Source organism: Choloepus didactylus, chromosome 2, assembly GCF_015220235.1.
Source record: "Choloepus didactylus isolate mChoDid1 chromosome 2, mChoDid1.pri, whole genome shotgun sequence".
NCBI classification, from domain to species: Eukaryota; Metazoa; Chordata; class Mammalia; order Pilosa; family Megalonychidae; genus Choloepus; species Choloepus didactylus.
The window spans coordinates 196,429,226-196,453,470 of record NC_051308.1 but is presented as its reverse complement, the minus strand read 5'-3'; the positions used below and the strand labels follow the sequence as shown (position 1 = coordinate 196,453,470).

Here is a 24,245-nt window from a genome sequence, read left to right as displayed (position 1 = left end):
AGTTTGGAGAAGATATTGCAAAAGACATAGAGGCTGTAAAGGAAGCACTGGGCATGTATACGGCAGAAATCAAAAGTTCAAAAAAACAACCAGTAGAATATATGGAAATGAAAGGCACAACACAAGAGATGAAAGACACAATGGAAACATACAACAGCAGATCTCAAGAGGCAGAACAAAACACTCAGGAACTGGAGAACAAAACACCTGAAAGCCTACATGCAAAGGAGCAGATGGAGAAAAGAATGAAAAAATATGAGCAACGTCTCCGGGAACTCAAGGATGAAACAAAGTACAATAATGTACGTATCATTGGTGTCCCAGAAGGAGACAAGAAGGGGAAGGGCGAGAAGCAATAATAGAGGAAATAATTAATGAAAATTTCCCATCTCTTATGAAAGACATAAAATTACAGATCCAAAAAGCACAGCGTACTCCAAACAGAAGAGATGTAAATAGGCCTATGCCAAGACACTTAATAATCAGATTATCAAATGTCAAAGACAAAGAGAGAATCCTGAAAGCAGCAAGAGAAAAGCGATCCATTACATACAAAGGCAGCTTAATAAGACTGTGTGGATCTCTCAGCAGAAACCATGGAGGCAAGAAGGAAGTGGTGTGATATATTTAAGACACTGAAAGAGAAAAACTGCCAACCAAGAATCCTATATCCAGCAAAGCTGTCCTTCAAATATGAGGGAGAGCTCAAAATATTTTCTGACAAATAGACAATGAGAGACTTTGTGAACAAGACACCTGCCCTACAGGAAATGCTAAAGGGAGCACTACAGGGTGATAGAAGACAGGAGTGCGTGGTTTGGAACACAATTTTGGGAGATGGTAGCACAACAATGTAAGTACACTTAACAAAGATAACTATGAATATGGATGAGAGAGGAAGGTGAGGAGCATGTGAGACACCACAAGAAAGGAGGAAAGATAAAGACTGGGACTATGTAACTTGGTGAACTATAGAGTATTCAACAATTGTGATAAAATGTACAAATATGTTCTTTTACGAGGAAGAACAAGCAAATGTCAACCTTGCAAGGTGTTGAAAATGGGGAGGCACTGGGGGAGGGATGCAATCAGCATAAACTAGAGACTGTAACTAATAGAATCATTGTATTATGCTTCCTTTAATGTAACAAAGGTGATATACCAAGGTAAATGCAGATAAGAGGAGGGGATAGGGGAGGCATGTTAGACACTTGACATTGGTGGTATTGTCTGATTCTTTATTCTACTTTGATTTAAGGTTATTTTTCCTTTTGCTACTTCCTAGCTGTCATTTTTTTCCCCTCTTTCTTTTGCCTCTCTACCTTCTTTGACTCTCCCTCCTGCCTTGTGGAAGAAATGTAGATGCCCTTATAAAGATAGTGGTGAAGATGGTGAACACATAAATGTATGACCATGCAGAGAAAAAAAAAAAGTAGGAGAAAAGTATCATTAAAAGTACTAAAAAAAAAAAAAAATGTGCATTCTTCTGTTGAGGACTGAGCGTTCTACAAATGTCAAGACAGATCCAGTTTTTTAATGGTGGCAAAACTGACACACAGCTTCCAAAATTTTCCCAGGATAATCCCCATCACAGTCACCCTAATGGGAGAAAGAGCAAGGACAAGGGTTCCTAGGAGGGTTTTATGACATCACTGCCACTTAAATTCCATTGGTTAGAACTCAGTCATATGGCTTCACCTAACGGTGTGGGAAGCTGGGAAATGTAGTCTAGCTTTTTTGCCTGGAAAGAAGAGGAAAATGTATTTGGACAAACAGCCAGCAATCTGTTTCCATTCTCTGGAAGAGCTTGTATAAGATAAGAAATACTTGAATCATGGGTATACAGTAGAAATTGTAAAATTATTGGGGCCTGCTGTTTTCTTTGGGGGGAACTTTGTAATTGATTCAATTTAATGGATACATATTCATTTAGGTTTTCTATTACTCCTTGAGTCACTTGTTGTAAGTTATTTTTTAGGTATATATCATTTTGTATAAGTTTTAAAATACATTAGCATAAAATTGTTTAAAGTATTTTCTAATTTTAATTCTGCTGTGCCTGTAATTGTGTTTTCTTCATTTTTCAGTAGACTATTTTTAAAGCAGTTTGTGGTTTATAGAAAAATTGTGCAGAAAGTATGGAAAGTTCCCATTTACCCCCTCTCCTTCCCACACTCACAATTTCTATTATTAACATCTTACATTAGTGTAGTACATTTGTTACAATTGATGAATCAATATTGATACATTATATGTATCATTAGGGGTCACTCTTTGGTTTGTATAGTTCTATGGGTTTTGAAAATGCATAATATCATGTATTCACCTTTACAGTATCATACAAAATAGTTTCACTGCCCTAAAAAATGCTCTGTGCCCCCATTTATTCTTCCCTCCCCCTTCTCCCTGAACCCCTGGCAACTACTAATCTTTTTACTGTCTTCATAATTTTGCCTTTTCCAGAATGTCATACATTTGAAATCGTACAATATGTAGGTTTTTAAAACTGGTTAAGTTTCTGCCCCATCTTTTCATATTTTGGTAGTTATTCTATTTATCACTGAATAATACTCCATTGTATGTACATACCCATTTGTTTGTTCAGTCATCTCTTGAAGGACATCTTGATTGCTTCCAAAATTTGGCAGTTTTAAATAAAACTGCTGTTTTAATTTGCTAAAGCTGCTTAAATGCAGATGCCATAGAATGGGTTGGCTTTTACAGTGGGGATTTATTAACTTACAAGCTTTCATTTCTGAGGTCATGAAAATGTCCAAATGAAGGCATCTACAGGTCAATGCTTTCTCTCCAATGACAGCTACCAGTGATCCTGGGCTGCTGGGCTCCCCTGTCAGATGGCAAGACACATGGCATTGTCTGCTGGTGTCTTCCTTCTTTTCTGGGTTTCCTTGCTTTTAGCTTCTTGCTGCTCCCTCTAAAGCTTTATCTCCAAGCTTCTGTAGCTTTCTCTAGCAGCTTCTGTGTGCTTCCTTCTTTCTGTCTCTGAATTTCATCTTCTTATAAAGGACTCCAGTAAGAGAATTAAGACTTACCCGGGACATGCCTCGACTGAAATAACCTAATCAAAAGGTCCTACCCACAATAGGTCTGCACCCACAGGAGTGGATTAGCTTTAGGAACACTATCTTGGGATACATAATAGCTTCAAACCATCACAGCTGCCATAAACATGTGTTTAGGTTTCTGTGTGACGTAAGTTTTCAACTCATTTGGGAAAATATCTAGGACTGTGATTACTGGATTGTATGATAAGACTGTGTTTAGCTTTGTAACAAAGTGCCAAGCTCTCTTCCAAAGTGACTGTACCATTTTACAGTTCCACCAGCAATGAAAGAGAGTTCCTGTTGTTCCACATCTTCACCAGCATTTGGTATTATCAGTGTTTTGGATTTTGACCATTCTAATAGTTGTGTAGTGATTGTTGTTGTAATTTGCAGTTCCCTAATGACATGCTGTTGAGCATCTACTCATGTACTTACTTTACATCTGTATATCTTCTTTGGTGAGGTGTCTTTTCAGTTCTTTAGCCCATTTTGTATTTGGGCTGTTTTCTTACTGTTGAGTTTTAAGAGTTCTTTGCATGTTTCCTTGGATACTTTTCTTCATTTTAATTTGCCTTCTATTTTTATGCCTTTTTCATTTAGTTAATCTCAACAGAGATTTGTCAATTTTAGTAGTCTTTATCAAAAATCTTAATTTTTATTTCATTGATTTCTGCTCTTTATTATTTCTTTCTTGTACTTTCTTTGGGTTTATTTTGCTTGTCTTTTTCAAGGTGTAATTTGGATGCTAAGCTCATTTTTTTCTAGCCCACTTTTCTAATATATGGCTGTAAGGCTATATGTTTCCCCTTAAGTTGACTGCAGCTGTATTCCTACAAGTATTTATATACAGTACTTTCATTATTGTTTAATTCTATGTATTCTGATTTCCATTGATTTCTTCTTTAACACATGAGTTCAAAAAATATGTTAGTATGATAATGACTTTATAAAACTTGTTGAGTTTGGTTTACAGCTTTTCTATTTGTTATATTAGTAATTCCTTTCAAAATTACCTTATTTATTCCTTACAGCAATTTTTGAGATATTATGAGTCCTTTTTTTCAATGAAAACATTGAAATTCAGCCACCATATTAAGTTACTTTCTCAAATTCACAGTTGGTCTTATATCCAATAGAGAAGTCGCCAAATATGAGCAAGTATGGTCATATTTTATATCCTGGTTGCATATCAGCCCTGCTTATATTTCATTGTAGATTTTTAAATCCTCACTGCAAAAATTCATTCTTATTTAAGTAGTTTTTTATCTCCCCTTCGTGTTCAATAGCTGTTTATTGAATTGGACTAAACTACTCATAAAAAACATAAGCCTGAGGTTGAAATGCATCAAAACTCTAAAAGAGCATGATAAACAGGTAGTTCATGAATACTTAGAAAATAAAGCAGGACTTGTAGTTCTGGAAGCTTTGCAAAAAGTATTCTGAAAATACTCATGGTGAAAATACCTGGTAATGCTGGTTAAATTTGTTTATTTAGGTTTATATAATACATAAATATATTTATATTTAACTTAAAGGATAGGTAGTCTGGGGACTCACAAAGGCAATGAAACTATGTTCGGAGAAATAGGAACAAAACCAAATGAATTCAGGTCACAGATGCCAAGGCAAGGCATTTCAAGGAGAGAAAGGTCACTAGTGACCTTTGGATTTAGTGCTAATGAAGTTATTAGTGACATTGGAAATAGAAGTTGTGAAGATGTAGAAATTTTCATTTTAAGAATTTTAGCTGTAAATGATAAGAAAAGGGTAAATTATAAGCTGGAGCATGCTGTAGGTAAAGAGAGTTTTGTTTGTTTATTTTAAGATGGGAGAGTCATAATCAGATTTAAGACTTAATCTGTTTGGCTATCTATCTCTTATTCAATCTGTAATACCCAGCTCAGATGTCATCTCTAGGAAACTGTTTCTGCTCTGGGGCCAAATGCTTCTATTGCCTTAGAACTGGTCATCAGGTCATTAGCATAGCACTTAGAATATTTTGACAAACAAATCTGTTTAAATGTCTTGTTGCCTTCCAAATTGTAAACTCCATGGTTATATGACATAATCTTTGAATCACCAGTTCTTGACAAGGGTTTGGCAATAGAAAATTCTCAGGCAATGTTTAACTGAAATATGGAAGCTTTTTTTTTTTTTAACTTTTTTCTCTCTTCCTATAGATCTTCCTGTGTCTATATTTTGTACTTATTTCTTCCATTATAACACCTATAGTATGTTTTATTCCACTTATTTGTTTATTGCATGTGTGTTACTTCTACTAAACAACACGCTTAAGGGAAAGAACCTTATATTATTCATTTTTCTAATGCTAGCATCTAGTACAATGCCTGTCATTCATTCATTAAAAATTCTATCATTTCTTGTGCAATCAGAACAAGACTTATAATCTAGTGGAAGAAGACAAACAATAGACAATTAATTAATAGTTAAAGAAGATTATTTATATAATAGTGATTATTAAAGACAAGAAAGAGAGTAATATGGTAAACTGTTGAGTCATCATTTTAGATAGTTGAGGGCAGACTCAAGAAAGTAAAAATGCTACCTTTGTGTATTAATGTTGTTTTATAATATATATTGACTGAACCTTCGGAGTGGGAGGTGACCTTAGTGATCACAGAGTCACGCTTTCTCATTTTACACACTGATTTACAGAGAAATTGTGACTTGTTGAGGATATTAGCAAACACATAATTTGCATTTTTCTTGATCAAGTGGTTTGGGAACTTTCAGATTCTTTATACTCCCACTGAAATTCCCCTGAGAAAACTAGGGGCTGGAATGGTGTACTGATTATACCTATTTTTCTGCCCTGATGGAGAATTTTTAAAAGGAAGAGAAGATTGGGAGGAGGGCAGAGACCCTGAGGAAGAGAAAATTAAGTGAGCTATAAACCCTTAGGTCTGACAAGGAGACCTGTAAAATCTAAGTAAAGGATTTGGAAATTATGTATGAAGTTTCAAAAATTTTTTTCTGATTTTCTAACTTTTAGATATTCATGGTAGAAAATTTGAATATACATAGAAGTCTAGAGTGGAAAATTTTTCCTATAAGCTCTTAGCCCAGAAATAACCAATGTTGATTCTTTTCATTATACAAATGTTTCTGTTTCTTTTTCCTCTTCTTCTTCTTCTCCTTCTCCTTCTCATCTTCCTCCTCCTCTTTCTTCCTCTCTTTCTTTTTTTTTTTTTTTTACAAAATTGAGATCATATTGTTTATACACTTTTAAATATTTGAGAAAACCAGAAAAGTGCAAAGAAAAAAGTGTAAAGAATAACAAATACCTCTTTAACACCTCCTAAATTAACACTTTTGGCCATATAAGCTTTAGTTCTTTCATTTTTTCTTTTAGAAATAAAACGTTACAGACAAAGTCTGTGTTTCCAACCACAGTCCCATTCCCCTCATTTCTTCTTCAGAGGCAAATAATATGAATTTGGTGTATTTTAATAGTTTTATTATGTTTAATTGCAAAAATTATTTTGGTTTTTTAAATGTACATAAAAGGAATCAGTACATAATTGGAATCATTGAATATAAATTTATGGAACTTGCTATTTTCACTGAACATTGTTTCTTAGTGCTATTCATGCCGATATCTATGGATCTAGTTTATTCATAAGTCATAAGTGTTCAGCTTAATGAATATTCACTGAGCACACCTGTGTAATCAGTACCCAGATCAAGAAAAGAACATTGCTAGCACCCCAGAAATTCCCCAGATTCTTGTTGTTGAACTTCATGTTTGGCTTCTTTTGCCCAACATTATGGTTATGAAATGCATCCATTTTGTTGTGCATTGTTATAGTTCATTCTTTCCCACTGTTTTGGAATATTCTATTTTATTTAATCCACTTAACTTTTTAATTTATCCCCTTAACCTTGAAAAGCATTTGGGCAGTTTCCAGTTTGTGCTTATCTCAAATAGTGCTGCCATAAACATTCTAGTACATGCTTTTAGTAAACATATATATTTATTTCAGTTGAGTTTATGCTTTAGAGGTTGAATTGCTGGGTCATAGCTTTAACAAAGTCAACTTTAATAATAGTACCAAACAGTTTTCCAAAGTATTCTACCAAATTACATTCCCAACAGCAGTGAATAAGAGTTTAAATTACCCTGCCTCTTTGCCACTTTATATTTTTGGTCACTTTCATTTTAGGCATTATGGATGGTGGTAGTAGTATCCTATTGTGGTTTAACTTGTGTTTCCCTCATAATTAAGGAAGTTTTTCATATGTTTGTTGACCCCTTAGACTTCTTTTTATGACATCCTTAAATTTTTAACATCCCCACTTATCTATTTTTCCTAACAAAGTCTAAAGATATTCAGTATCTCTAGCCTTCATCCAGTCTAAACAAGGAAGAGTTTTGGCAATCTTTAGACTATTCCTATTCCCCTCTTACCAGTTGTATGCCTTTGAATAAGTTACTTAGCCTCTCTTTTCCTCCGTTGCTCATCTGTAAAATAGGAAAATAGTACTTAACTCATAGAGTCATGAGGAATAATGAGTTAATATATGTAAAGCACTTTGAACAATGCCTGGCTTATAATATTTGCCATATAAATATTAGATATTAGTGTTGATGGTAATGGTGAAAGGATAGACAACATAAATCAATGGAACAGAGTGTCCAGAAATAAACATACACAAATATAGCCAATTGATTTTTGACTAAGATGCAAAGGCAACTTAATGAAGAAGGCATCACCTTTTCAACAAATGGTGTCAGAACCATTGGATATCTATGTGCCCTCCCCCCAAGGAAAACAAAAGAAATAACTTGACTGATAATCTACACCTTATATAAAAATGAATCCAAAATGGATCATAAATGTAAAAAACATACAACTATAAACCATTTATAGGAAAACAAAGGAGAAAATCTCTGTGACCTGGGTTAGGCAAAGAGTTCTTAGGTATGACCTCATAAGCACAATCCAGAAAAGAAAAAAAAGTGATGGAATGAAGTTTACCAAAATTAAAACGTTTTTGCTCTTTGAAAGATTTGATAAGAGAATTAAAAAGACAAACTAGAGAATGGGAGAAAATATTTGCAAATCAGAAACTTGACCAAGGACTTGTTCCTAGAACATATAAAGAATTCTCAAAACTCATTTGAATTCTCAAATGGCAAAAGATTTGAACAGGTACTTCCCTGAATAAAATATACGGCTGGCAAATAAGCACATATAAATATGTTCCACATCCAATAATCATTAAACAGATGCAAATTATAACCACAATGTGAGAACATTACACATCTATTAGAATGGCTAAAGTGAAGAAAAAATGACATTATCAACTGATGGCCATGATACAGAACATGGACCTGTCTTTGAATATTGCTGGTGGAAAGGCAAAATGGTATAGCCATGTTGGGAAGCCATCTGGCAGTTTCCTATATATTTAAATATATACTTGCTGTGTGAGTGAAATAAAACTTATGTTCAATCAAAAATCTGTATGCAAGTGTTTATAGTAGCCTTATTCCTAATGAGCAAAAATTGGAAACAGCTCAAATGTCCCTCAACTGGGAAATAAACAAACTGCAGCACATCTACACAATGTAATGCTACTCAGCAATAAAAAGAAATGAACTTTCTTCCAACATCATGGATGAATTTCAAATGTATTATGCCAAGTGAAAAAAAGCCAGACTCAAAAGGCTGCATTCTGTATGAACACATTTATTTGAAATTCTGAAAAATGCAAAATTATTAAGTAGGATAAAGACTAGGGATGGAAAATAAAATGGGTTACTAGCAGTTAGTGCTTGACACAAAAAGGCAGAATGAGGGAATTTGGGGGGAGGGGGAATAATGGAGCTGCTCTGTAACTTGGCTGTGGTGGCGATTAAACACTCTTTGTATTTGTCAAAACTTATAGCTATGCACACCAAAAATGTGAATTTTACTCTATGTAGATTAAAAAAAATTTTTAAGTAAAAAAATTCTTAGATTGTATCTTTGCAAATATTACTTCTCTCTACTTTATTCTCTCTTTTGGAACTCCTAGTATTTTTATGTTATAGCCTCTTAATCTTTTCCATGTCTCATAATTTCTTTATCATATTTTTCATTTCTTTATCTAATTGGGTGAATTTTTCAGTATTATCTTTCATTTCATTAATTCTTTCCCTGACTGTGTTCAAAGTAAAGTTTACTCCATTTTTAAATTTTGGAATTTTTCAGCTCCAGGAGTCCTCTTTGGTCCTTTTGTTTTATAATTTGATTTTATTGAGATAGAGTCACATACTGTACAATCATCCTAAGCTCATTGGTCCTTTTTTGAATTGGTCTTTTGTTGGTGGCTTAGGATTCCCTTCTCTCAATGATTTGGTAATACAAATTCACTGTACCAGAAGATGGTTGGCCTAGGTCTTGTTTCAGTGATTTTCTCTGCTTGCTTTAGCTTATTCCTGCTTCCAGAACTCAGAACCCAGTATTCCCATGGTTTCTGCCCCTACTTACTTCTCTATGTTTCTTTTCTTGGCTATACAGATCTTTATCTTGTATTTGAGGGCAACTGTCTTTTTACATTGTTTCAAATACAGGTTTTTTCTATCTTACTTTCATCATTTAATATTATTTGGTATTTTCTTTACCACTAAATCAGTGGTTCTCAACTGTGGGTGATTTGGCTTCCCAGAGTATATTTGGTAATGTCTGGAGATATTTTTGGTTGTCACAACTGTGGGAGTGGGAAGGATGCTACTGACATCTAGTGGGCAAAAGCTATGGATGTTGCTAAACATCCTATAATGCATAGGACAATTCCCCCACAACAGAGAATTAGCCTTTCTGAAATGTTAGTAGTGCTGCAGCTGAGAAACCTTGCACTAAATAATTAAAGAATACTAGATTTTAATATACATCATCAAAATAGTTCATTTAATTGATTTTCTAAATTTTGACATTTAGCTTACTTTGCCTTTTTTTTTTTTTTGAATTGTAAGTATCACTTTGAAAATAGCCTTATATATCTTTTTTTTGTGTGTGCTATTAATTAATTCCTGAATATAGACATTTCTGAAACCAAAGAAAAGTAAGATTTGAGAAGCAACATCTTGGAAACTGAAAATTACTTAGGAAACAACAAAAGTACAGAAACAAAATCTTTATCATGTCATGCCCTTAGTGGAATTTAGTGATATGTTCACATAAAAAAAAAACCCTTCAATTATTTTTATAATTCTCAACCCTTTTTTCCAAATAACATGCTCCTAAGTTGTCTTAAGGCCCATCTAGTTTCTGTTCGGCCTGTGAAAGCTTTCTACAGCTTGTTTATGTTGAGGTAGCAGATTTCAGAATCTTAATGAAAGCTTGGCCAGCCTGACTATAATCACCTCATGCTTTCTTTATTCCTGATTCTTTGAAATACATACCAGTATTTAGATGTTTGATAGCAGGGATAAGATAGGAAAAACAGAGGACTGGCTTTCATTTACTGAGTAGCCTTAGTTCAGTTACTTGTCCTGCTTGGACCTCAGTTTTAATAAAGGGATTATACCATAACATTCTTGTAGGCTTTTCCAGTTCTACAACTTGTAATAGACTATTATTTTATTTAGCTTTTGGTTATGATCTTTTACTGTGCCTGAGATAAAGTAGCAATAAAACTTTTTGAGATTTCCAAGATCTTAAAAATTTCTCATTTCCTATTTTGTTATCCTCATCTGCCTCCTTGTAGTGATTAACAATATGACTCTTAAAATGAAAACTCTCTTATGTTGGAGAACTGCAAAGAATGATACTGCAGAAATAACAAAAATTCATGGGTGGACTGGGCAGGAACAAAACCATATAAGAAAAGAAGGAGGTGGCAACTGTTAGAAAAGCAAACAAAGCCTTGGTCTCAAAACCTGGCAGGGTCAGAAAAGTATGCCCTGGGCCCTAATCAGCAGGAGGCTGTGTATAATTCTCTAACTCAGGATCTCAAAGTTTATTAGAATTGGACAGGACTGGTATTCAGGTTTCCAACCACCTGGTTAATGTCTTAACACTGCCCGATATTATATCGTTTGAAATAAAAATATCATTTAATTTTACCTAGCAAATGAAGATACATGCATGAAATCATCTTTTATAATTTATTTGTATAGGTTTTTTTAACCACTTAACCTATTTTCTGGCTGCTGGTGCTGTTACTTTGGGAATTGGTTTCTTTGCTTTGGCATCGGCTTTGTGGTTCCTGATTTGCAGACGAAGGTAGGATTTATTAGATGTTTGTTTAACTTTTTTTCTTTTAAAAATTCAATGAAAGACTTTTTCAAATGGTATTAAACTTAAATAACTATATGAGTATTGACTCTGTAATTTGGGACTTGGATGATAGGCCCTTTAGTTGGGAGGGGGTGGGAGGCTTTACATGTTTTAAATAGTCTGAAAGGAGAAGTCTCAGAGTAGCATAAAAATTTTCTTGCATTAAAACTTTAAGGAATATGAAATCCATTTTGTTCTCTAGAAGACTTGGTTTTGAATAGTAATACAAGGCTAGATAATAAAATATGTTTATTCCCAGTTTAGATGTTAAAAGCATTACTGAGAGAGGAGGACTCTCTTTGGGAAATATTTAAAAGAGCTGACGGGATGCTCTGTAATGGTCTAAAAGTAGTCTTCTACCAGAAACAGAAAGATAAATTACTTGACACCTCAGTTCATTTCAATCCTAAAATCTGATGTTTCTAATTATTGAAGCAGTTCAGTTTTCGCTTTGTCTGATGTTCCCACACACACAAACGTGTTCCTTTTCCAGCATTCCTTGTCTCAGAAAATGAACACATGCAAGGCATCCACATGCACAAGTCAGAAACCTAGAAATTATTCACTTATTCATTCTTTCAACAAATATTTATTGAGTGCCTGCCATTGTCCTAGTTACTGGGGATACAACTGTAAATAAGTCAGACAACGATCCTGTTTCATAGACTTACAGTACCACTGGGAAGAGACATAAAATGAGCAAATAGATAAAGTGGTCAGAAACTGCTGAGACCTGAGCTAAAAGAAAGAGCCAGGCATGTGTAGACCTTGGAGAAGAGCTTTCTAAGCTGAAAGCATAATGAGTAGAAAGACCCTCAAGGTGGGAATGATCTTGTCATTGTCCAGAGAACAGAAAGAAGGCCAGTGTGGATAGATGATAGTAAGAAAGGAAGAAAATGATATGCAGTACAGTTGAAGAGAGAGGCAGGGGACAGATAGGAATTTGTAGGCGGGAATAAGGAATTTGAATTTTATCCATTGTGTCATTAGAAAGTATTAAGTAGGGGAATGACAGTATCATCATCAAAATAGCTACTATTGAATGTTTGCTATATGCTAGTCATGGTTCTAAGCATTTTATATGTTATCTCATTTAGACTTCATACCAGCTTTATGAGGTAGTAGTAATATTCCCATTTTAAAGACTCTGTAATAGCTCCTATAGCTGACTGACATTTTTATAACACTTTTTTATAATTCAGGTATAATTCACATATAATAAAATGCATAGATTTTAAGTGTATAGTTTGATGAATTTCAACAAATATATACCCCTGCAACCACAACCCCACTCAAGATATAGAACTTTTCCATCAACCTAAGAAGTTCATTTATGCTTCTTTCCAGGCATCGCTCCTCATTCTTACCCCAGAGGCAACCATTTCCTGATTTCTATCACCAGATTAATTTTACCTATTCTTGAACTTCATATAAATGGAATCATATAGACTTTAAAAAAATCTCTGGCTTCCTTTACTCAGCATAGTATTTTTGAAATTCATTCATGCTGTTGCATTTATCCATAATTTATTCTTTTTATTGATGAGTTGTATTCCAATGTATGAAAATATCTCAATTTCTTTATCCATTGACAGTTGATCCAATGACATTTGGCTCATTTCCAATTTTCAGCTCTTAAGAGTAAGGCTGCTATGAACACTCTTGTGTTTTTTGTGCACATGCTTTCAATTCTGTTGGGTAAATACTTAAGAGTACAATTGCTGGAGCATATGATTAACTTTATAAGAAACCACCAAACAGTTTTCCAAAGTGGATATAACATTCTATATACACACCAGCAATGCATGAGTGTTCTGATTTATATTTTTAAAACCTATTTCGTACTGCTGTGTGAAGCCTAAATTGTAACAGAGCAAGAATAAAAGCAGAAAGACAAGTTAGGAGGTATGATATCTTGAAGTTACATACCCCAGAAAAACATGTTCTTTATCTTAATCTTTTCCTGTGGGTGTGAACACATTGTAAGTAGGACCTTTTGATGAGGTTACTTAGTTAAGGTATGGTCAAGTTGAATTAAGACGGGTCTTAATCCTCTTATTGGAGGCCTTATAGGGAAAGTCACAGAGGAAAAAGCCACAGGGAGCACTCAGAAGCTGCAAATCAGTGGAACCCAGAAGAGAAAGGAGAAGAAGCCATCATGTGTATTGTCATGTGACAGAAAAGCCAAGACCTAAGGGTCAGGTGCAGCTAGCTCCAGAATACCACAGTCTTTGGGGAGAAAGCATTGCCTTGCTGAATTCTCCTAGCCTCAAAACCATGAGCCAGTAAATTCCCATTGTTTAAACCATCCCATGGTGTTTGTTTTAGCAGCTGGGAAACTAAAACAGGAAGTGCTTGTCTCCTCTTCAGGCTATTGTAAGAAGTGACTGTGACTTGGAATAGCACGGAAGCAGAGGAGATGAAAAGGTGTTGGATTTGGGGTATGTTTTGCAAGTAAAGCCAACTGGACTAGTTGATGGATTGAATAAAGTAGGGAAAGATTAGTGACAGGACGGAATAAATGATGACACTTGGATTTTTACTCTGATCAATTGAGTAGTTAGTCACACAATTTACTGAGATTAAAGGACATTTGGGGGAAAACAAGTTGGGAGAGTGGGTGGCAATAAACTAGGAGTTGAATGTGAAAGCCTATTAAACATCCAGGAGAAAAGTCAAATAGGTGATTAGATATTCACATTTGAAGTTCAGGAGAAAAGTCAGGGCTGAATATTCAAGTTATTGATACATAGAAGGTATCTAAAGTCATAGGAGTAGATGAGATTATGCAGGGAATGATTGTTGAAAGAGAAGAGAAGAACCTAGGACTGTTTCCTTCAGCCCACCAACATTTAGAAATTTGGCAGAAGAGGAAGAATCAACAAAATCTGAGAAGAAAGAGAAGCAGAAAGCTGTGGTGTCAGGAAAACCAAAATTTAAAAATGTTTCAATGAGGTTGTGGCCAGTTAATGTTGAAAGTGCTCTAGAAGTTGAAAAAGATGAGGATTTGGCAACATGGAGGTCATTGGTGACCTTGGTGAGCAGTTTGGTAGGGTGCTTGGTTCAGAAGCTCACCTTTAAGGAGAAAACCAGAGGTGAGAAAATTGAGACAATTATAGAGCACCCTGTGAGGAAGATTTTGTGAAGGGGAACTGATAAATGTGACAGAATATTTTTTAAAATAACAAACACAATATGGAAAGCAACAGAATTTCTAGAAATGGAAAATCTTACACTCAAAATGAAGACTGGGAAGATGAATTTGAATAAATCGTATGAAACTGCACAGGAGAAAATTAAAAAGTTCAAGACACAGGAAGGATAGATTGAGAAAGTCTAATATTCATCTAATCAGAGTTTTAGAAGAAGAGTAGAGAAGGAATAAAGAAAAAGCAACATTTTAAAGGATAATGCCTGTGAATTTTCCAGAATTTATGACAGTTTTGGGACATACTTTTGGGACAGGAGCTGAAGAGAACATGGGATCAAGGAAGGCTTTTTTTCTAATGATGAAAGACACACTTCGTATTTCCATCTCTCTTTGAGGCCCACTAATTTTTTTTTTCTTTTTAATTTTTATTGGGGTTGTTCAGATACCATACAATTATCCAAAAATCCAAAGTATACAATCAGTTGCCCCGGTACACTCATACAGCTGTGCATCCATCTCTGCACTTAATTTCTGTTCAATTTTTAGAACCTTTTCATTACTCCAGACAAGAAATAAAGTGAAAGATGAAAAAAGAAAAAAAAAAGAAAAGGAAACTCGAATCCTCCCATATCCCTAACCAATCCCCCTCAAATGTTGACTCGTAGTGTTGGTATAGTACATTTGTTACTGTTTATGAAAGAATGTTGAAATACTACTAACTGTAGTATATAGTTTGCAATAGGTATATATTTCTTCCCTATAGGCCCCTCTATTATTAACTTCTAGTTGCATTGTCATACATTTGTTCTGGTTCATGGAAGAGTTTTCTAATATTTGTACAGTTAATCATGGACATTGCCCACCATAGGATTCAGTTTTATACATTCGCATCTTTTGACCTCCAACTTTCCTTCTGGTGACATATATGACTCTGAGCTTCCCCTTTGCACCTCATTCACGCACCATTCGGCGCTGTTAGTTATTCTCACTTCTTGTTACCGACACCTCTGTTCATTTCCAAACATTTAAGTTCATCCTAGTTGAACATTCTGCTCATACTAACCAACCGCTCCCCATTCTTAAGCCTCGTCCTATATTTTGGTACCTTATATTTCATGTCTATGAGTTTACATATTATAATTAGTTCTTATCAGTGGGACCCTGCAATATTTGTCCTTATGTGTCTGGCTTATTTCACTTAGTATATTGCCCTTGAGGTTTTGTCATCAATCCATTTTTTTTTAAGATGGTTTTGTTCACACACCATACATTCCATCGTAAGTGAACAATCGATGGTTCTCTGTATGGTCACATATTTATGTGTTCACCACCTTCACCACTATCTATAAAAGGGCATCTACATTTCTTCCACAAGGCAGGAGGGAGAGTCAAAGAAGGTAGAGAGGCAAAAGAAAGAGGGAAAAAAAATGACAGCTAGGAAGTAGCAAAAGGAAAAGTAACCTTAAATCAAAGTAGAGTAAAGAGTCAGACAACACCACCAATGTCAAGTGTCTAACATGCCTCCCCTATCCCCCCTCTTACCTGCATTTATCTTGGTATATCGCCTTTGTTACATTAAAGGAAGCATAATGCAATGATTCTGTTAGTTACAGTCTCTAGTTTACATTGATTGCATCCCTCTTCCAATGCCTCCCATTTTTAACACCTTGCAAGTTTGACATTTGCTTGTTCTCCCTCATAAAAGAACATATTTGTACGTTTTATCACAATTGTTGAACACTCTAGATTTCACCAAGTTACATAGTCCCATTCTTTATCTTTCGTCCTTTCTTCTGGTGTCGCACATGCTCTCAACCTTCCTCTCTCAACTGTATTCATAGTTATCTTTGTTCAGTGTACTTACATTGTTGTGCCACCATCTCCCAAAATTGTGTTCCAAACCACGCACTCCTGTCTTCTTCTATCACTCTGTAGTGCTCCCTTTAGTATTTTCTGTAGGGCAGGTGTCTTGTTCACAAAGTCTTTCATTGTCTGTCAGAAAATATTTTGAGCTCTCCCTCATATTTGAAGGACAGCTTTGCTGGATACAGGATTCTTGGTTGGCGGTTTTTCTCTTTCAGTATCTTAAATATATCACACCACTTCCTTCTTGCCTCCATGGTTTCTGCTGAGAGATCCGCACATAGTCTTATTAAGCTTCCTTTGTATGTAATGGATTGCTTTTCTCTTGCTGCTTTCAGGATTCTCTCTTTGTCTTTGACATTTGATAATCTGATTATTAAGTGTCTTGGCTTAGGCCTATTCAGATCTATTCTGTTTGGAGTACGCTGCACTTCTTGGATTTGTAATTTTATGTCTTTCATAAGAGATGGGAAATTTTCATTGATTATTTCCTCTATTATTGCCTCTGCTGCTTTTCCCTTTTCTTCTCCTTCTGGGACACCAATGATACATACATTCTTATACTTTGTTTCATTCTTAAGTTCCTGGAGATGTTGCTCATATTTTTTCATTCTTTTCTCCATCTGCTCCTTTGCGTGTAGGCTTTCAGGTGTTTTGTTCTCCAGTTCTTGAGTGTTTTCTTCTGCCTCTTGAGATCTGCTGCTGCATGTTTCCATTGTGTCTTTCATCTCTTGGGTTGTGCCTTTCATTTCCATAGATTCTACTAGTTGTTTTTTTGAACTTTCAATTTCTGCCTTATGTATGCCCAGTGTTTTCTTTACAGCTTCTATCTCTTTTGCAAAATATTCTCTAAACTTTTTGAATTGATTTAGCATTAGTTGTTTAAATTCCTGTATGTCAGTTGAAGTGTATGTTTGTTCCTTTGACTGGGCCATAGCTTCGTTTTTCTTAGTGTAGTTTGTAGTTTTCTGTTGTCTAGGCATCTGACCTTCTAGGCCACCGCAATCCAGTTTTCCCAGACGAGAACAGGCTTAGGTCACAGAAGGAGGAAATATTCAGTATCTGGTTTCCCTGATGGTTTTTCTTAGAAGATTGATACACCTGTGCTTTTCTGCCCAGCAGGTGCACCTGTCAGCCTGTCACCAGCTGATGTAAGAGAGTGTGGCCTCTGGCTCTCCTCCCACAGGCTTTGGGGTCTGGTTCCAGAAAGGCAGGCAGTAGAGCTGGGCCCCTCCCTTTCCTCTTGGGAAGCTATGCCCCCTCCAGAGAGGTCCCTGCATATCAATAAGTTCTTTGTTTCTCTGACTCTGCTGATCAAAGTGTTTTGATTTTAAAATGGCTGAGGCTGTCTTTACTGCAAGGCACTGTGGGCTGAAAACAGCTGAGGTTTTCTCCAGAGAGAGGGAAAGGGACAGAAAAGTTCCCATGTCCACCCATCAGCCAGAGATAGCACCCAAACCTCTGGGGTCCTTGTTCTGAGACAGATATGTCCCCCGACTCTCCCAAGGTCAGTTGTCACCAAAAGCCTCTATCTGCTTGTTGAGGATTTGCTGTCTGTATTGAGCAGTTAACATTAAAATCCCAGTTGGAGCTGAGCTGAGAGAGTGCTGCTCTCTAGAACTGCAAGGCTTCCGTGAGGGAGGGGCTCTCGGCTCTCAGCACTGGTCCGCAGTTTTACTTACAGATTTTATGCTGTGATCTTGGGCATTCCTCCCAATTCAGGTTGGTGGATTATGAGTGGACGGTCACATTTGTCTCCCCACAGTTATTCCAGGTTATTTACTAGTTTTTTGGTCATTTATGGATTGTTCTGGGGGGGACTAACAGTCTTCCACTCCTCTCTATGCCAGCATCTTAGCTCCTCTGAGGCCCACTAAATTTGAACCATCACCAAGTTCTTTTTTTTTTAACCTCATAAATCACTAAAATCTATTTCTGTCCATTATCATGCTTAATCCCACATAGACTACTGCAGTTTTATTTCTTATTGAACACCTCCCTTAACTATTGTCTTTGTTTGATCTCTTCCTGCACTTCAGCTGTTTTCCGAATGTAAATCTGATCAAATCATACCCTCTATCTTACCTCCATCAGATTAAAAAGGCCTTACCATTGGCCTTTTTAATGTATAGGGCCTTTAAATGATATCATTTAAAGACCCTATACAGTCTGCCCAGGCATAAGCTTCCCAGTTTCATCTTCCACTCTCTCCCTTGCTTTCTGTGCTTCCATTACATTATCCTAATCTGGCCACAGGGCCTTTGTACTTGCTATTCTTTCTGCCTACAACATTCTTCCTTCTACATCTCCCCTCCTCCACCACGCTTTGCCTGAAACTACTATTTCTTCAGATGCCCATTCAGTCATCCCTTCCTCAGGAAAGCTGGCCTTGACCTCTCTAACTAGGTTAATTCCCTATGTCATATACTCACACAGTACAAGGTAGCTTTCCTAACACTTTCCACAGTTGTAATTTTTCATTTTCTTGTATTATTTTATTAATGTCTTTCTTCCCTACTAATGTTACGACTCCTTGAGCGCAATAAATATTTGGGAAGTGAGTTGAATTGAATGAATGAATGAATCCTAATGTATTTATATCTCACTGAATAACATAATATGATCCACTCATTAATTTGGAAATTTTCTAGTACTGCTTAAAGAAGAGATGGCAATCAGCATTATTTCTCAAATCCTTAGTTTTAGAAGTTACATCCTCTTATACTCAACTACATGCTTTTGAATAGCTGGGATTTTTCTTGCTGATTCATTATTTCTAACCCTTTCTCATTTGTTTTGGTTACATGCATAATTGAAAAGGACTTTCTATTATAAGTCATTAAATTCAACTTAGTTTCCATCTACTTGCTGTTTGCCAGAGAAATATAAAATGTCAATTTTGAAATATCAAAAATGGCCAATGAGTTTCATTTCTCTTCATTTCCTTTGCCAGTAAAGGCAAATTTATGAAGAGGCTAATTAACATTAAGATCATTTGATTATGTCACAACCAGAAAGAAGGATATCAAAGACTTCTGGTTAATCTTCAGACTGAAAAAATTAATCCTGCATGTGAAGTAGCTTTATTTACAAAATATGAATAAAATAGATGTAATGAAATCAGTTACCTTGTGTGAGAGTATAAAAGTTACTTGTGCTTTTAAAAATAAATGTATAAACAGTTATTCTTATTTTTAAAAATCTTTGTGTATAAATATTAGAAATAATTTAATTTTAATTGGTTTATAATCTAATTCATGTTTAATAATACTCTATAAAATATTTTGCAGAGAAATATTTCAAAATTCCAAATCCATGGCAACTGCTAAGAGATGCAGGCAAAGACCACCAAAGATGAGGACTAAATCTCATTCTCAGTGTGTTTTTATTTCTCGAAATTTTCATACTGGAAGATTCCAATTACAGGTAGTGTGTAATATTTTATAGCAATATTTTAAAATAATTTCTTTTGACAACCATGTCATTAGCATGTTGTCTTTAAGTTTTAAAGTTTTAAATTTGCACTATTATCTATAAATTTTAGAGACAATAATATGGAACTAAGTGATCTTTAAAGTACTCAAACTTAGAATTTATCCTATAGAAAGATAAAAAAAATAAATTAAAATATGCCGCCATCTTTAGTTGCTTCTCTATATTTCTAGCCCTAAAACCTACTTTCCCCATAGTGGGATTGCTTTGGTAATGAAGATAAATAATGAGCAAATGGCATACAAAAAACTGAAAGCAAAAGTACCAGGCCAGTCAGAGGAAAGAGACTCGGAGATAAGAGATATTCAGACAGCCAGACTATGTATTGAATTCAATTTGACATGGCTTTATTGAATCTTTCTTATATACCACAATATAGGCCTCCCTGCTGGTGGTAGTAAAATATGCTGCTTGTGTATTAAAAGTGGGAGAGGCAGATGAATAATTAACTTTGTGTCTTGTGGTAAGTGCCAAAACAATGTGTAGAGACCAGTAGAAATTTAAAACTGTGATACGGCTAAACAAATAAACAAAAAAGCAAAAGCAAAATAAAGCAAAAAGCAGATTAGTGGTCTATTGCATTAATAGAAAATAGTGACAAACTCACAGGATGTCAAAGTTTCACTATGAATCTTAAATATTGAACTAACTCAGTGTTCATTCATTTGTTAAATATTTACTGAGTGCCTTATATATGGCAGCATTAGTTTAGACACTAAGGCTGCATAAATAAATATGAGCCCAGTCCTAGATAAGCCCAAAGTATAGTAGAGAAGAAAAACATATAAATGAATAATTGCAACATAATGTGATAAAAGTGACATAGTAAAAAAAGTATAGCAAAGGAGTTTGAATTTCAGAAAGCTTCATAGAGAAGGCTTACAAAAATTTTTTTAATTTTATTAGAGAAGTTGTGGGTTTACAGGAAAATCATGCATAAAATATAGTGTTCCCATATATCACCCTATTATTACACCTTGCATTGGTGTGGTACATTTGCTACATTTGACAAAAGTACATTTTAATAATTGTGCTATTAACTCTAGTCCATGGTTTAACTTAGGGTTCACTATTTGTGTTGTGCAGGTCCATGGATTTTTTAAATTTTTATTCTAGTAATACATATACAACCTAAAAATTTCCCCTTTTAACCACATTCAAATATATAATTCTGTGCTGTTAATTGCATTTGCAATATTGTAGTACTATCACCACCATCCATTACCAGAATACTTCCATCATCCCAAATAGAAACTCTGTACATTTTAAGCCATAAGTCCCTGTTCCTGTGCCCTGGTTACATATATTCTAGAGTCTGACTCTATGAGTTTATTCTAATTATTTCATATCACGAGATCATAAAATATTTGTCTTTTGTGTCTAGCTTATTTCATTCAACATGATGTCTGTAAGGTTCATCCATGTTGTCACATGTATCAGATCTTCATTCCTTTTTATGGTTGAATAATATTCCATTGTATGTACACATTTTGTTTATTCATTCATCTGTTGATGGACACTTGGGTTGCTTCCGTCTTATGGCAATTATGAATAGTGCCACTATGAACTTTAGTGTGAAATTATCTATTTAAGTCCCTGTTTTCAAACCTTTGGGGTATATACCTAGAAGTGGGATTGTCAGGTCATATGGTAATTCTATATTTAACTTTCTGAGGAAGTGCCAAGCTATCTTCCACAGCAGCTGCATCATTTTTACATTCTCACCAGCATTGAATGAGTGTTCCTATTTCTCCACATCCTTTCCAACACTTATAATTTTCCATTTTTCAATAGTATCCATTCTAGTGAGTGTGAAATGGTTTCTCATTGAGGTTTTAATTTGCATTTTCCTAATAGCTAATGATGTTGAGCATCTTTTCATGTACTTTTTTGGTCATGTGTGTATCCTCTTCAAAGAAATGTCTTTTTCCCATTGTATAATTGGGTTGTTTGTCTTTTTGTTGTTTTGAAGGATTTCTTTACATATTCTGGATATTAAACCCTTATCAGATATGTGGTTTCCAAACATCTTCACCCATTATGTAGGCTGTCATTTTACTTTCATGATGAAGTCCTTTGAGGCACTTTAACAGTTTTTTTAATTTTGATGTTGTACCATTGATCTATTTTTCCTTTTGGTGCTTGTGCTTGTGATTTGGGTGTAAAGTCTAAGAAACTAGAGATCTTGTCTACATTTTCTTCTATGAGTTTTATATTTCTCAATGTAATATTTAAGTCTTTAATCCATTTTGAGTTGATTTTTATATATGGTGTGAGGTAGGGGTCCACCTTCAATCTTTTGCAAATGGAGATCCAATTTTCCCAGCAGCATTTGTGGAAGAGACTCTTCTTTTCCAGTTGAGTAGTCTTTGGCTCTTGTTAAAAATCAATAGGTCATAGAGAGGAGTGGAAGCTAGTTAGTCCCCCTAGAACAACTAATAAACAACCAGGAACAACTAGTAAATAACCCAGAATAACTATTGGGGGACAAACATGACCATCCACTCATCATACATCAAGCTGAATTGGGAGGAATGCCCAAGATTGCAACATAGAATCTGTAAGTAAAAATTGTGGATCCAAGCCAGGAGCCCCCCTCCCTCATGGCCCAAACTGCAAACCCTCACAGTGCTGGAGACCAGCACTCTCTGAGCAAGTGAATATAGCTCAGCTGAGCTGCAACTGGGGTTTTAATTGGCAAACATGGACTGCTCAATACAAGCTATGAATCTCCAACAAGCAGACAGAGGCTTTTGGTAATGACTGACCTTGGAGAGCCAGAGGAACTCTCTGGGAGGGTAGTGTAGCCCAGAGGACCAGCTGATGGGTGAAACTGAGGGTGGCCATGGACTGGCCCTGAAGGGGGGATTTCTGTCCCTTTTTTGACTCAGTGGAGAAAGCCTCAGCCATTTTCAGTTCCCAGTGCTCTGACCCAGACAAGGGTGGAGACAGCACAGGCAGAGAGTCTATTCAAATGCTAATGACCTCTCCCTAGGGGGGTTATCTTCCCTAAGAGGAAAGAGGTGGGGCCCAGCTCTACTACCCACCTTCCATTCAGAACCAGACCCCAGAACCTGGGGGAAAACAGCCACAGGACACACCTCCTTACACCAGTCTTTGGGAGCTACAGGCCGACAGGTACCATCTCCTGGGTGGAAAAGCACAGTGACTTGAGGCCTCACAGCATGTACCAATCTTCTAAGACACACTCTTAGAAAACTGGATACTATTCCCTCCTTACAAGACTTGAGCCTGTTCTGGTCTGGGAAAACCTGATTGGGGTAACCAAGGTAACCAGATGCCTAGAAAACAGAAAACTACAACCTACACTAAGAAAAATGAAGTTACGGCCCAGTCAAAGGAGCAAACTTACACTTCAACTGAGATACAGGAATTTAAACAACTAATACTAAATGAATTCAAAAAGTTTAGGGAAGTTAAGGCAAAAGAGATGAAGCATATAATGAAAACACTGGGCATACATAAGGTAGAAATTGAAGGTTTGGGAAAAAACTGGCAGAATCTATGGAAATGAAAGGCCCAACACAAGAGATGAAAGAAACAATGGAGACATACAACAGAAGATCTCAAGAGGCAGAAAAATAAAACACTCAGGACCTGGAGAACAAGACACTTGAAAGCCTACACACAAAAGAACAGATAGAGAAAAGAATGGAGAAATATGAGCAACATCTCTGGAAATTAAACAACAACACAAGATGCAGAGATGTACATGTCATTAGTGTCCCAGAAGAAGAAGAGAAGGGAAAAGGGGCAGAAGCAATAATAGAGGAAACAATCAATGAAAATTTCCCATCTCTTATGAAAGACATAAAATTATGGATCCAAGAATCTCAGCATACCCCAAACAGAATAAATCTGAATAGGCCTATGCCAAGACACTTAATAATCAGACTATCAAACATCAAAGATAAGAGAATCCTGAAAGCAGCAAGAGAAAAGCAATCCATCACATACAAAGGAAGCTTAATAAGACTATGTGTGGATTTCTCAATAGAAACCATGGAGGCAAGAAAGAAGTAGTGTGACATATTTAAGACATTGAAAGAGGAAAACCACCAACCAAGAATCCTATATCCAGCAAAACTGTCCTTCAACTATGAAGGAGAGCTTAAAATATTCTCTGACAGACAATGACAGAGTTTATGAACAAGATACGTGCTGTACAGGAAACACTACAGGGAGCACTGGAGACAGAAAGGAAAAGACAAGAGTGAGATGATTAGAACACAATTTTGGGAGATTGTAGCACAGCAATGCAAGTACACTGAACAAAGATGACTGTGAGTATGGTTGAAAGTGGAAGGTTAGGAGCATGTGGGACACCTGAAGGAAAGAGAAAGGATAAAGACTGGGACTGTATAG

The 24,245-nt window shown here is 35.7% G+C and overlaps 1 protein-coding gene across 1 annotated transcript in view; it reads left to right on the top strand.

The window, feature by feature from the left end:
- Positions 1-1,688: 1,688 nt before the first annotated feature.
- C2H1orf185 (chromosome 2 C1orf185 homolog) overlaps positions 1,689-24,245 on the top strand; it is a 51,449-nt gene continuing 28,892 nt past the window's right edge. Inside the window, 3 exon segments of the mRNA XM_037816766.1 lie at positions 1,689-1,704; positions 11,194-11,299; positions 19,658-19,793. Of these exon segments, the coding sequence (XP_037672694.1) occupies positions 1,689-1,704; positions 11,194-11,299; positions 19,658-19,793 (258 nt within the window).